The sequence below is a fragment of the Aphidius gifuensis genome, linkage group LG2 (genome assembly GCF_014905175.1).
Source record: "Aphidius gifuensis isolate YNYX2018 linkage group LG2, ASM1490517v1, whole genome shotgun sequence".
Classification (NCBI taxonomy): domain Eukaryota; kingdom Metazoa; phylum Arthropoda; class Insecta; order Hymenoptera; family Braconidae; genus Aphidius; species Aphidius gifuensis.
Window position 1 is genome coordinate 22,068,880 of NC_057789.1, and position 12,994 is coordinate 22,081,873.

The following is a 12,994-nucleotide window of genomic DNA, read 5'->3' on the forward strand; positions in this document are numbered from 1 at the left end:
TATTTCAAGTTACAACCTATCCTCCACATCCTTTGATAGCCCTGTATCAAACATAAGGCCTTACAACCCTTGTGAAATTATCGTGGTATATTTGGATACGTGGTGCGATACATTTATAGAAAAGAGAATAGATTGGTTGAGGTATAATCACCTATTTTTGTTTTTCGATATTTGTTTTTATAACTTTTCTAAAAATATTTTTTAACTTTTAATTAATCTGACCTGAATGGCTTAAAATATATTGATGATAAAGTAAAAAGTTGATATAAACTATAAATATCAATGATAAACATATACAAACAAATATATACAACAAATATTTATATTTCAATTTATTCCATAATTATTAACTATTTATGTCAATATTTCGATTGATATCAGGCTAATGATCTTTTTTATAAAAATAGAAATAAATGCGTCAATTTTAATAGCAGGCATTTTATCTGACGAATTTTCAATAATGTATTTCAACACTATTAATAAAAAATATTAAAATAACAATCTTATTGGGTCATTATAGTTTTCATTCATAATTTTCAAATATTTTTTCTTAGTTTGCTCTGTTAGACAAGAGAAAAATAATTTATGAAAATGTTAATTATCTATTAAATTAAATATTGATATATGATAAGTCTCAAATGTAATTGCATATGATAAAAATTTATTTATTTTATTAGTTTTTTATTTTTTTTTATTTATCAACATTAGATATACCAGATGAATACATTATCAAGCTGACGAAGGTCAATGAAGAAAAGTGCTTCGCACAAATATCAAAAACGTAAATAATTATTTGATGCGATTGTATTTATTATCATTATTACCAATACTTAGTGTATTTTTTCTGCCAATGATTATAAACAATTCAAGTTTTCCAAAAACTATGCACCTTTTAAGCACGACTTTCTTCAAACTTGATTTCTCAGAAGATTCAATACAGCTTCACCATGACCTATTAACTCAGATGTAGTGGCAGTTCCATTATGCCATACAGAAAAAGCACCAACTGATTAAACGTTGTTCAATATAATTTAAATATTTAACCGTATTTTTAGATTTTAGAAAATAATTATTTTATAATCGAATATCAAATTTGAAATTACCGCGTATTTTCTTTTTTTTTTTTTATAAACAAATTTTTTATATTTTACAGCAATTTTCTTTTTTAATTGTATTTATATTTATCTATTTTATATTTTTTTTCTAATATTATATTATTATATTTATTAATCATAAATATAATAAAGCGAATCCAGCAGAATAGCTATTCTCGACATAATTATCCCACCTACATGGGATAACATGGAAACGCTTGAAAGCGATATAGTCGTTTGATGGAAACCATTGAAAAAGATACAAATAAAGCTAAAAATTGAGATGAATTTTATTAATTTTATTAATTATGTTAATTTTATTTTCATGATAATTTACAAATTTTTCGGCCTCCCCTCTCTAGTGCCTTGCTAAATTCTCGAAATCGGTTGAGAAAAAACAACAGGGTGACAATAGCGACATGAATAGTTTTTAAAAAAGTTGAGCGTTCGTCCATCTCATTATTATTGAAAAACAGCTGAAAATTAATTGAGTAAGTAATAATAATTAAAAAAAAAAAATAATATAATAATAAATTAATTTTATATATACCTATACACATTTATATTTTTCCATCTTTTTATTAATATATTTATTTTATTTTTTATATTATTTTATGTTCACGCTCCGAAAACAAAAAAAAAAAAAAAAGAGTTAAGCGTCGTGAGCAGTCGTGAGTAAGCGTCCGTGCATCTCATTATTATTACGACTATTATTGAAATAAAGCTGAAAATTAATTAAGTAAGTAATATAATAATTAAAAATTAATAAGAATAAAATAAAAATAAAATAAAGTAAATTAATTTTATATACACAAATATTTATTATTATTATTATTTATAGGTATATTTATTTTGTTCTTTTTTATATTAGTATAATAAAAATAATAGTAATAATGCCAAATAAGTTGCCAAAATTTTAAGGTGTTATCCGCGCATATCTAGAGACCTCTTTTGGATGGCGTTTAGAAACATAATATTTCTATGAGTGCAAAAGAGATAAAAAACTCCAAATAAAATTCTCCAACTTTTTTCCAACTTTTCACCACCATTTCTCCACCTCTTTACGAAAATGACCCATGGTTGGAGAAATGGCGGACAAATTTCTCCAACCAAAAATTTACTCCAACTTTTTTCCAACTTTTTCCCGCCATTTCTCCAACCTGAAATTTACTCCAACTTTTTTCCAACCTTTCTTCAACCAAAAATTTACTCCAACTTTTTTCCAACTTTTCTCCAACCATGGGTCATTTTCGTAAAAAGGTGGAGAAAGTTGGAAAAAAGACGGAGAAAGTTGAAAAAAGTTGGAGAAATATTTCTATCAGGGTAAACAATGATCTTTCAATTAAATTTTTTTGCAAAAATTTTGAGAAAATTGATTTTAAATTTCAAGTGGTTATTCTGGAGGAAAAAAAAAAATTGTCAGCAATTGCTATGGACAAATTTAATTTTTTTTTTCTTAATTTATAATATTTATACTGATTCAGCGCATATAATTTATAATTTTATTTCTGTTAAAGATGAGGATAAAATAATTGGTCAACATTATCTACCGTATAGAATACAAACGTTCTCAATTAACATACAGTAAGCAATCATGGCAAACAACAATAATGACATGAATCAACCAGGGCCAAATAAGAGCCACAGCAGTAGCAATAGTAACGATATCAGCTATAATTATGGGCAATATCAACGTTTTTTGGTAATTGATCATTCATCACCTCAGTCAATCACCACCATCACCACAACAACAACAACAACGACGACAACAATGCCAGAAAATAAAACTAAATTATCGAAATCTTATGCAAATAAAACAAATACAAAAATAATTGAAAATAATAAAAAAATAACACATTTTTTTAAGAATACGACATCGCAACCATCTTTACTTATCATTACTTTTATCATTTACTTTTTCACACAATAAAAAAATTGATTCTGAAGCAACAACAACTAATATAAAACAATTAAACAACCAGTACCAACAACACAATCTTCATCATCATGAAGTGGACATAATTTTATGAATCGTGATAGCAATGACAATACAACTCCTGTATCAACCATTAATTCAAGGTAAATAATAGAAATTTATTATCTTATTAATACTATTAAATATAATGATGAAAAAATATTGTTTCTTTTTGAAATAATTGTGTTCTTTTTCATGTATTGTATAGAAAACAACATCAACTGTATACCAGCAGCAACATTGATACTGTTGGTTCAGCACAAGCATCTTCATCATCATCAACTCACAATAAAATATTAATTCTACAATAAATCCTGATGCATCCCCTGGTGAAAATATTTCTCGGAATTTTTCCGCAATTACTCAGAATTTCTCCCAACCCATGCGGAGAAATGAGAGGAAAAATTTTCTCCTCGTCGTTGATTTCGGAAGAATTTCTCCGCGGTAAAATTATTTTTTTCACATGTTTCTCCGCGTGTGTTTTCTTTCGCGGAGAAATATTTCCGAACGTTCCCTTACCCAAGTTGATTCAGAAAAACGACGGAAAAATTTCTCAGCAGTAAAATTATTTTTTCACACGGTTGGAGAAGAGGCGGACAAATTTCTCCAACTTTCTCCACCATATGTTCTATTTTTTTCTAACTTTTTCAATTTTCAATTTAAAAAAAAAAAATGACTAATTATTAATTATTATATAACGCAAAGCATAATGATGTTTATTTTTTTTGTAAAAAATTAAAATTCGAAAACACTTTTTTTCAAAAAAGTTGATGTACCTGAGGTACTTGGTCTACAAAACTCCCGTGATCGTTTCATCAAATTAATGAATGTAAGGAAATGAGTGGAAAAATTTCCCCTCGTCGTTGATTTCGAAAGAATTTCTCTGCGGTAATATTTTTTCTTCACACGTTTCTCCGCGTATTTTTATCGCGGAGAAATATTCCCGAACGTTTCTCCACCCAAGTCGATTCGGAGAAAATTCGTAAAAAATTTCTCCGCGCAAAAGACACGCGGAGATCATTTCTCCGCAGTAAAATTATTTTTTTTACATATTTCTCCGCGTATTCTCATCGTGGAGAAATATTTCCGAACGTTTCTTTACCCAAGTCGATTCGCAGAAAATTCGGAAAAAAATTTTGATACCTTTCTCCAATTTTTTTTCTTTGCATGGGTCAACTTGGAAGAAATTCGGAGTAATCGCGGAGAAATTCAGGAGAAATCGCGGAGAAATATTCTTACCAGGGTCAACAACAACAAATATTAAAAAACCAGTACCAACAACACAATCTTTATCATCATCTCACAATAAAAATATTAACTTTACAATAAATCCTGATGCATCAACAACAACAAATATTAAACAACCAGTACCAACAACACAATCTTCATTAAATATAAAACCAACAGCCAAAAAGACACGTGCCCCTACTCAATGTGGATCATGTGGTATTATTGGACACAACAGAAACAATAAAAAATGTCAGAATTATTCAAAAAAATATACAAATTTGACTAGTAATCTGAATTATCAAATAATGATGATTGTTCATCAAATGAACCCACCGATGCTGCAACAACTTCTGAAATTTCTGATTATACATTAGGTAGTACAAAGTTTTGACCGTATGATTATTCCGAAACCATTATCTCAAGAGGAAAATAAAAAAAGAATAGAAAATTGGGTTACCAGTAGTCAAGAATTGACTCTTAGTCAAGGTCTACAGTTCAATGAAAAGATGAAAATGAACAAGCACCAGTTACTCAATCTCATTTAAAAAAAGAGATAATAATTCATCGATTAATGCTGAGTGCTGACGCTTATGATTCAATTGGTAAACGTACTTGTTATGAAACAGCAACAACGTCAACAACAACTGATACAAATGAAATAAATACAGCATTATCATCATCATCTTTTAAATTATTTAAAAGACCAAATTTAACAAAATTATCTACTGAAAATCAATAATATTAACATCATCCATTGATCAAAGTAGACAATCACGTTTATCTAAATTTGAAAACACTTCAGTGGCTTCAACTAGTTCAGCATTTAACCAAATATTTAAAAATGAAAAAATTAAAGAAGCAGTTAAATCAGATGTAAAAATGATATCTTCAATAATGACTGATTTTTCAATATTTTTTGAATATTGTCTTCGTGAACCACAAGGTCGTTTATTAAATGAAATTGCAAACTCAAGCACAAGACCAGATTTTGTAAAATATGCTGAAGAATTAAAATTTGGTTATAAAAGTAAAAAACCATATATGAAAGATTTGTTAAATGAATATAATGACTTGTATAAATTTGAAAATAATCATTCATATAATGGTAGTCTACGCAGAGGTTTGATAAAAGAATCAGTTAAAATGTGGATGACTAATTTTGAAACTAACATACGGACTCATGCACGAAAAAGAATATCAACTTTTTATAAAAAAATTCAAAAAATAACAAAAGAAGAAACTCATGAAATAATAAACAAATTATTTTCAAGTAATAATAAAATTTATCCAACAGATTCTATATTTAATAAACTTGATAAAGATTTAAGTTTTTACAATTGAGAAGTAAATGGTGCAATGTGGTGGAAGTTTATACCTTTTTTTTGGAACTCCAATTTTATTTTATCACCAATTAGTCCCCTGGTGGAAATAATTTCTCCGTAAAATTCCGGAAAGCTCCGTATTGCTCCGGAATTGGCCCATTAAAATCTTTTAGTCGTTTATTTTCCTTTATTTTACACAGGAGTTCGAGTATTTTGGAATTGCTACGGATCTCTCGTATTTTTCTGAATTTTTTTGAAGTGAGCCAATTTGGAATAATCCGGAGCAATTCCGGAATAACCCGGAGAAATTCCGGAGAAATATTTCCACCAGGGTCATCTTGGCTTAAAGCATACTTTTTATTCAACCGAAGCTATTTATGAATTATGCCGTCGAGTATAAATATATTTAAAAATGATAAAAATGTCGAAATACCTTCTACATGGAATGCTGCCACGAGTGATATGAATTTTATAAAATTATGGAGTCATTGTGTTGATATTTCTGTAAAATTAAAAAAAAAAATTGCCGTTTCTTTGACCACAGACACAGTTTGTTTGTCATTACATCTTTATCGTAAAGTTAAAAAAATATCTTAATATAAAAATGATCCAAAAGCAACAATTGATGAATATACACGTATCGTTGGTCTTGATCCACGTTTAAAAATGATATTTGGTAGTATTATACTACAAAATTATACTAATTTTGGTGATAAATCAAAAGAAGAAAGGTTTAAATAAGTAAATTTATAAATACACAAATAGCCATTGATAAAATAATACAATAGATTTTATATGGTAGTTTTGTTAGTGATAATAAACAAAAAAGAATTGATAAAAAATTTGCTGAAAAAAAAAGAATAAAATTAGCAAAAAAAAATAGAAATATTAATAATCCAATTAAAAAAGAAAAATAGAATGAAAAAAAAGATCAACAACAACAACAACAAGTTCCTGTCAAAGAATGTCAAAATAAACACACCAAAAATAAAAAAGAACAATGTAAATCAGCAAGATATCAATATAAAGTTGATAAAAGAAAAAATAAACAAAAACGTGCTGCTGCAAGAGAAGCATATTTAAAAAAAAATATGAGTGAAGATGAAGCTGCTCGTGCTGTTGTTGCTGCTACTGTTGCTGCTGATTTGCTGAAAAATTAAAAGAAAAAAAACGAAAAAAAAATAGAGAAAAAAAAAAATTGAGATTGCGAAAAAAAAAAGAAAGAATTCGAGATCAACGTGATGGTAATATTGGTGGTGCTGTTGTTGCTGGTTCTACTGGTGTGATTGATGTTGTTGATGATGGTCACATTAATTTATTGTAATGTCAAAAAAAAAAAAAGAAAACAACTATTAAAATAAAAAAGCTCGAAGATGGTGGTAGAACACTTGTTGTTATTGGTGATGTTAGAATTTCACCCATCATGAATGGATATCGTGGAGTACCATTAAGAAAAATTGAACAAAACCTCTATCGACATGCAGCAACACCAAATTCAACAATTGATATAATTAATACTAATGAATATAACACAACAAAGTTGTGTATAGCGCATGTTACAGCGTGTGCAAAAAAAGTTCCTCACCTCACAGGTAAACATTTAAATATTTTTCATTTACATTTTCATTTATTTATTTATTTATTTATTTATTTATTTGTTTGTGTGTTTGTTTGTTTGTTTGTTTGCATAGGTATCTCATTTGCCAAAATAAAGCCTGTCGAGTCACATGGAACCAAGATGTTAACGGAGGAAGAAATATTTACATAAATGGAGCTATAAGAGCTAAGCTTCTACCAGAAGAAACAATTCCTGGTTATCTCGGTTTATTTAAATATAATAAAAATTGTTAGGCACGTAGACCAAGTGGCATTCGTGTGCTTCGGTCACTTAATGTGTCGTCCAGACGGTAATACACCAACGGGATGCTTCACCAGCACGAGTTCATTTTAGAATGATTTAAAAGAAACATTGCATTTTTTTTTTTATGTTGTCAAAATTTTCATAAATTATTTTTCTCTTGTCTAACGGAGCAAACTAAGAAAAAATATTTGAAAATTATGAATGAAAACTATAATGACCCAATAAGATTGTTATTTTAATATTTTTTATTAATAGTGTTGAAATACATTATTGAAAATTCGTCAGATAAAATGCCTGCTATTAAAATTGACGCATTTATTTCTATTTTTATAAAAAAGATCATTAGCCTGATATCAATCGAAATATTGACATAAATAGTTACTAATTATGAAATAAATTTAAATATAAATATTTGTTGTATATATTTGTTTGTATATGTTTATCATTGATATTTATAGTTTATTTCAACTTTTTTTACTTTATCATCAATATATTTTAAGCCATTCAGGTCAGATTAATTAAAAGTTTAAAAATATTTTTAGAAAAGTTATAAAAACAAATATCGAAAAACAAAAATAGGTGATTATACCTCGACCAATCCATTCTCTTTTCTATAAATTTTAAAAATTAATAAATCAGTTAGTCAGTGTCAATCGAAACATTGAAATAACAGTAATATAAACAATTTGTCTTCATTTTTAAAATTGAAATAATTTTTTTTTTTCTTTTAATAATAATAAAAATGATACTAAATCAAATTGAAACCAATAAACACAGTGGTACATGGAAATGGAAAATTGAGAATTTCAAAAATTACAATAAACCTGGTGAAGAATTAATATCATTAAATTATGGTTTTGAAATAATGTGATAATTGATAGTTTTTATTTATTGTTAAAAAATAAAAAAATAATTCATTATCATATTATAAAAATATCAATTTATTTTGTTTGAAATTATTGATAAAAGGGAAATTCATATATACAGTAGGTATAATTAAAATAAATATTAATTCAATTGAATTTACGAAACAGTCATGAGTCTTGGTGCTATATTCATAGCCATAAGTTCTTGGAATAATAGCTTAGCAGCATATGGAAGTTTAACTTGTGATATTTGTGTCTTATTTTTACATCCTTTACATTCAAATGTATTATTACGTAAATTAGCAATAGCAATGAGACCACAAAAATTACAAACATGTATACGATATGGATCAGAAACATCAAATAATCTTTCTCTTAAAAATTGAGCAGCACCATGTGATATTTGACAATCACGTTCCATTTCACCAAAACGTAAACCACCATCTCTAGCACGACCTTCCATTGGTTGTCTAACAAGTATTTGTACAGGTCCTCTAGCTCTACTATGAATTTTATCATCAACCATATGTTTTAAACGTTGATAATATGTTGGTCCTAAAAATACTTGTGCATTTATTTTTCTTCCAGTATGTCCATTAAACATAACTTCATTTCCTCTTAATTGATAACCATATTCTTGTAATAAAGTTGATATTTTTTGTACATTAACAGCATCATTAAATGGTGTTGCATCACCAATTTCACCTTTATTTGCGCATACTTTACCCTGTATACATTCAATTAAATGACCAATTGTCATACGTGATGGAATAGCATGTGGATTTATAATAATATCTGGTGTTAAACCTTCACATGTAAATGGCATATCTTCTTGTCTATATTGTATACCACATGTACCTTTTTGTCCATGACGTGATGCAAATTTATCACCAATTTGTGGTATTCTAACACTCCTAACACGTATTTTACAAAATTTATAACCCTCACTATTTAATGTCAACATAACTTGATCAATAATACCAGATTCACTATTACGTAAAAATGTTGATGCATCACGTTTTATATAACGTTTTGTTGTTGAATCAAGCTCATCATCTGTTTCTGGTAACATAATTGTTTTACCAATAACAACATCATCACCAGATACACGTAAACCAGGTGCAATAATACCATCATCATCTAATTTACCATACATTGCATTACGCATACCTTGACATGTTTGTCTTGTTGGTACTTCAAATTGTTCTTCTTGATCACCATTTACTTTTGATTCAGCATCTTTATATGAACGATAAAATACTGAACGGAAAAAACCACGTTCAACAGCACTTGCATTGAGGATGACACTGTCTTCTTGATTATAACCAGTATAACATAATATAGCAACAATACTATTAATACCAGCTGGTAGCTCACGAAATCTTAAATATTCCATTGAACGTGTTGTAACAAGTGGTTTTTGTGGATAATATAATGAATGAGCAAGTGTATCCATACGTGTATGTACATTTGTTGCATACATACCCATAGCTTGTTTACCCATAGCACTTTGATATGTATTTCTTGGACTTTGATTATGATCTGGAAATGGTATAATTGATGCACATACACCTAATATCATTGCTGGATGAATTTCACAATGTGTATATGTTGTACAGTATGCATCTTTTTTATAACCAAGATCTTCTGGATTCATTGCAATCATTGCTGTTTCTTCTTCCATTGTATCAATATATTCAACAACACCACTACCAACTAATTCTTGCCATCCATCATTATTATAATTACGTTCTTTTAGCAAATCAATATGGCGTTTTTTTAATAATAATTGTTGATTTTCAACAATTAATAATGGTCTACTTATTCTACCAGCATCAGTATATATTCGTATTTCACGATCACGTATATCACGTATCATTGATACTTCAGACACAATAATATCCATTTGACGACGTAGCTTACGTAATGTTGCCATTAATTGATCTGGATCACGATGTATACCAACCCAACAACCATTAACAAATATTTTTGTTGAATCAGCAATTGCACTTGGTGCAATTTCTTCAAGATTTTCCATAGACCATTCTTCTAAAAACTCAAGTATAGGCGATGGCTGTGAACCAACACTAATATATGCCATTAGTGCTAAATTTTTAACTAAACCAACAGCAGCACCTTCTGGTGTTTCAGCTGGACATAGCATTCCCCATAATGTATTATGTAATTGACGTGGTTTAGCTAGCTTACCATCACGTCCAATTGGTGAATTAACACGTCGTAAATGTGATAATGTTGATGCAAATGTTAAACGATTTAATACTTGTGACACACCAGCACGTGCTTGATGAGCTTTTTTTTGATCACCCCAATTACCAGTTGCCAATGAATAACGTAAACCATCAGTTATTATTTTTGTATTTACTGCTATTTCAAGCTTAAAATCTTTTCCACGATCAATAAATTTTTGTGCATACATACGTACTTGTTTTGTTAAATTACGAAATAAACCCCGAAATAAAAATGCTAATAATGGTCCAGCTAAATCAAGACGTTTATTACCATAATGATCACGATCATCAAGTTCACGTCTACCAAGTGCTGCTGATAATACACGATGTACCATATAACCGAGAAAATATGCTTTTTTAGTTTCACAAAAATCACTTATTCCAACATGTGGTAACATTTCTTTTTGTAATATTTCACGTGCATATTTAATACGTTTTTCTTTAGTAACACCTGGTTTAGCACCACGTGTACCAATAAAATTTAATGCAACATTTTGTTCTTGTACAACAAATGCTTCATCCAATGATGGTTTTATCATTTCCATCATTTCTGAATCATCAAAATCATATATTATATGCTCAAGTATATCACGATCAGCAACAAAACCAAGTGCACGAAATACAATCATTATTGGAATTTCTTGTTTAATATATGGAAGAATAGCAACAATACGTTGTCCAATTGCTGATTTTTTAATATTTGCACCAGTTTTAGCCATCATATTTATCCATAATGTTGATGTTGGACGTGAACTGTGCTCTAAACATGAACGTATTTCAGCTTTAAATGCAAATTTACCATCTTTCATACCAAACACATAAACAGTATTTGTTGCCATTTTTTCTTGTGCAATAAGTACTTTTTCAGATCCATTGATTATAAAATAACCACCTGGATCCAATGGACATTCATTTAGCTCAGTTAAATCACGATCGATTAAACCATGAAGTAAACAATATTTGGATCTCAACATTATTGGAATTTTACCAATAAATGTTTTATTATGTTGTGTCTCGTTTGATTCTTCATCATTTCTTATAACTGTTTTAATAATATCAACATAAAGAGGTGCTGAATATGTTAAATTTCGTAAACGTGCCTCATTTGGCATCATTGGTGACGGTGCACCATCTTTTTCCCAATGTGTTGGTTTTGATAAGTAAATTTGTTCAAATTTAACAGTATGTCTCACTGGATTTTCAATTTCACCAGATTTATGTTGTGCCTCTGCTTGTAAATCAATTTGCGGTGAATCTTCAACAATACGTTGAATGGACATTTCAATAAATTCATCAAAACTATCAAGTTGTTGACGTACAAGACCTTTTTCATCAAAATATGCATTTATAACAATCCAACATGCTTCTTGCCATAATTTTGCTGAAATTTCGCCCTCTTCTTCATCATCATATTCATCTAAAATTTTACAATTTGTTTATAATATATGTTGGAGGATTACTTATTGTTACATATATTTTATATGTTTACTTACGTTCTTCAGTGTCATACATGATTGATTTCTATAATATTAATATTGTTTTTTGGAGTAAAACGTTATAGTTAATGTATTATTGGTAACATGGGTACGGTGTAAGATGCGGTACATACGCCGTACTCCGTATTTATGTACTCACTAGTCACTGAATGACTGAAAAGTGAAAAGTCTGTGGAAGGTGAAGAGTTGAAGACTGGTGAAGACAGCAGTGTTCGGTATGGTAGGTAACATACCGTGTAAATTACAATAACTTACATAGGGTATTTAAGGCCGGTTTTTTCCATATATGTAATATACTGCCACATTACAAGCTTGTAATTTAATTATAGGCGAATGGCTAAGGAATTAATGAAGATTACCACACAATTTCGTATGATTGTTTGATACACACTTTCAACCGAAAGTGCTTAATGGATTGGGGATGTGCAATAAACAGAAATCGTAAATCTGCGCATAGCGAAAATTAAAAAGATAAAACATTTCTTAATATATTGAATCGGGCAACTCTCAATGAGATTGTTTTGCATATGGCAAAGAAAAAAAAAAAGTCATAATCGGTTTTCTGTAATTAAGAAACCATTGCCCATTGGATAAAAGAAGCTACAGGTATCGCGAATTGGAGAATCTGTAAGTTTTTTAATGACAAGTTTTTAGAATTGGAAATTAATTTAATTCTTAATCTAAATGCGTCAAATGCATTTGACTATATGTTAAATATGCAAAATTATTTATTGTAGACAATATTAGTTATTAAAGGAAACAAAATTAGCAAACAGAACCATTATTATCAATTTTCTTACGACAGTAATTAATCGATGTAGAATTAATTATCAATACTTTAAATAGTTAATTAATTCAATAACTTTTTTCAGTACATCACAATTACACTGGATGTAATCTT

General features: G+C 28.7%; 1 protein-coding gene across 1 annotated transcript; it reads right to left on the minus strand.

Moving 5' to 3' along the window:
* Positions 1-7,714: 7,714 nt before the first annotated feature.
* Positions 7,715-12,509, minus strand: LOC122849511 (DNA-directed RNA polymerase II subunit RPB2-like). Its single transcript, XM_044148224.1, has 2 exons — positions 12,091-12,509; positions 7,715-12,014 (listed from the first exon to the last, which is right to left on the minus strand). Exons 1-2 carry the CDS (start codon positions 12,107-12,109, stop codon positions 8,506-8,508), a joined length of 3,528 nt encoding a protein of 1,175 aa, XP_044004159.1. The 5' UTR covers positions 12,110-12,509; the 3' UTR covers positions 7,715-8,505.
* Positions 12,510-12,994: the final 485 nt, after the last annotated feature.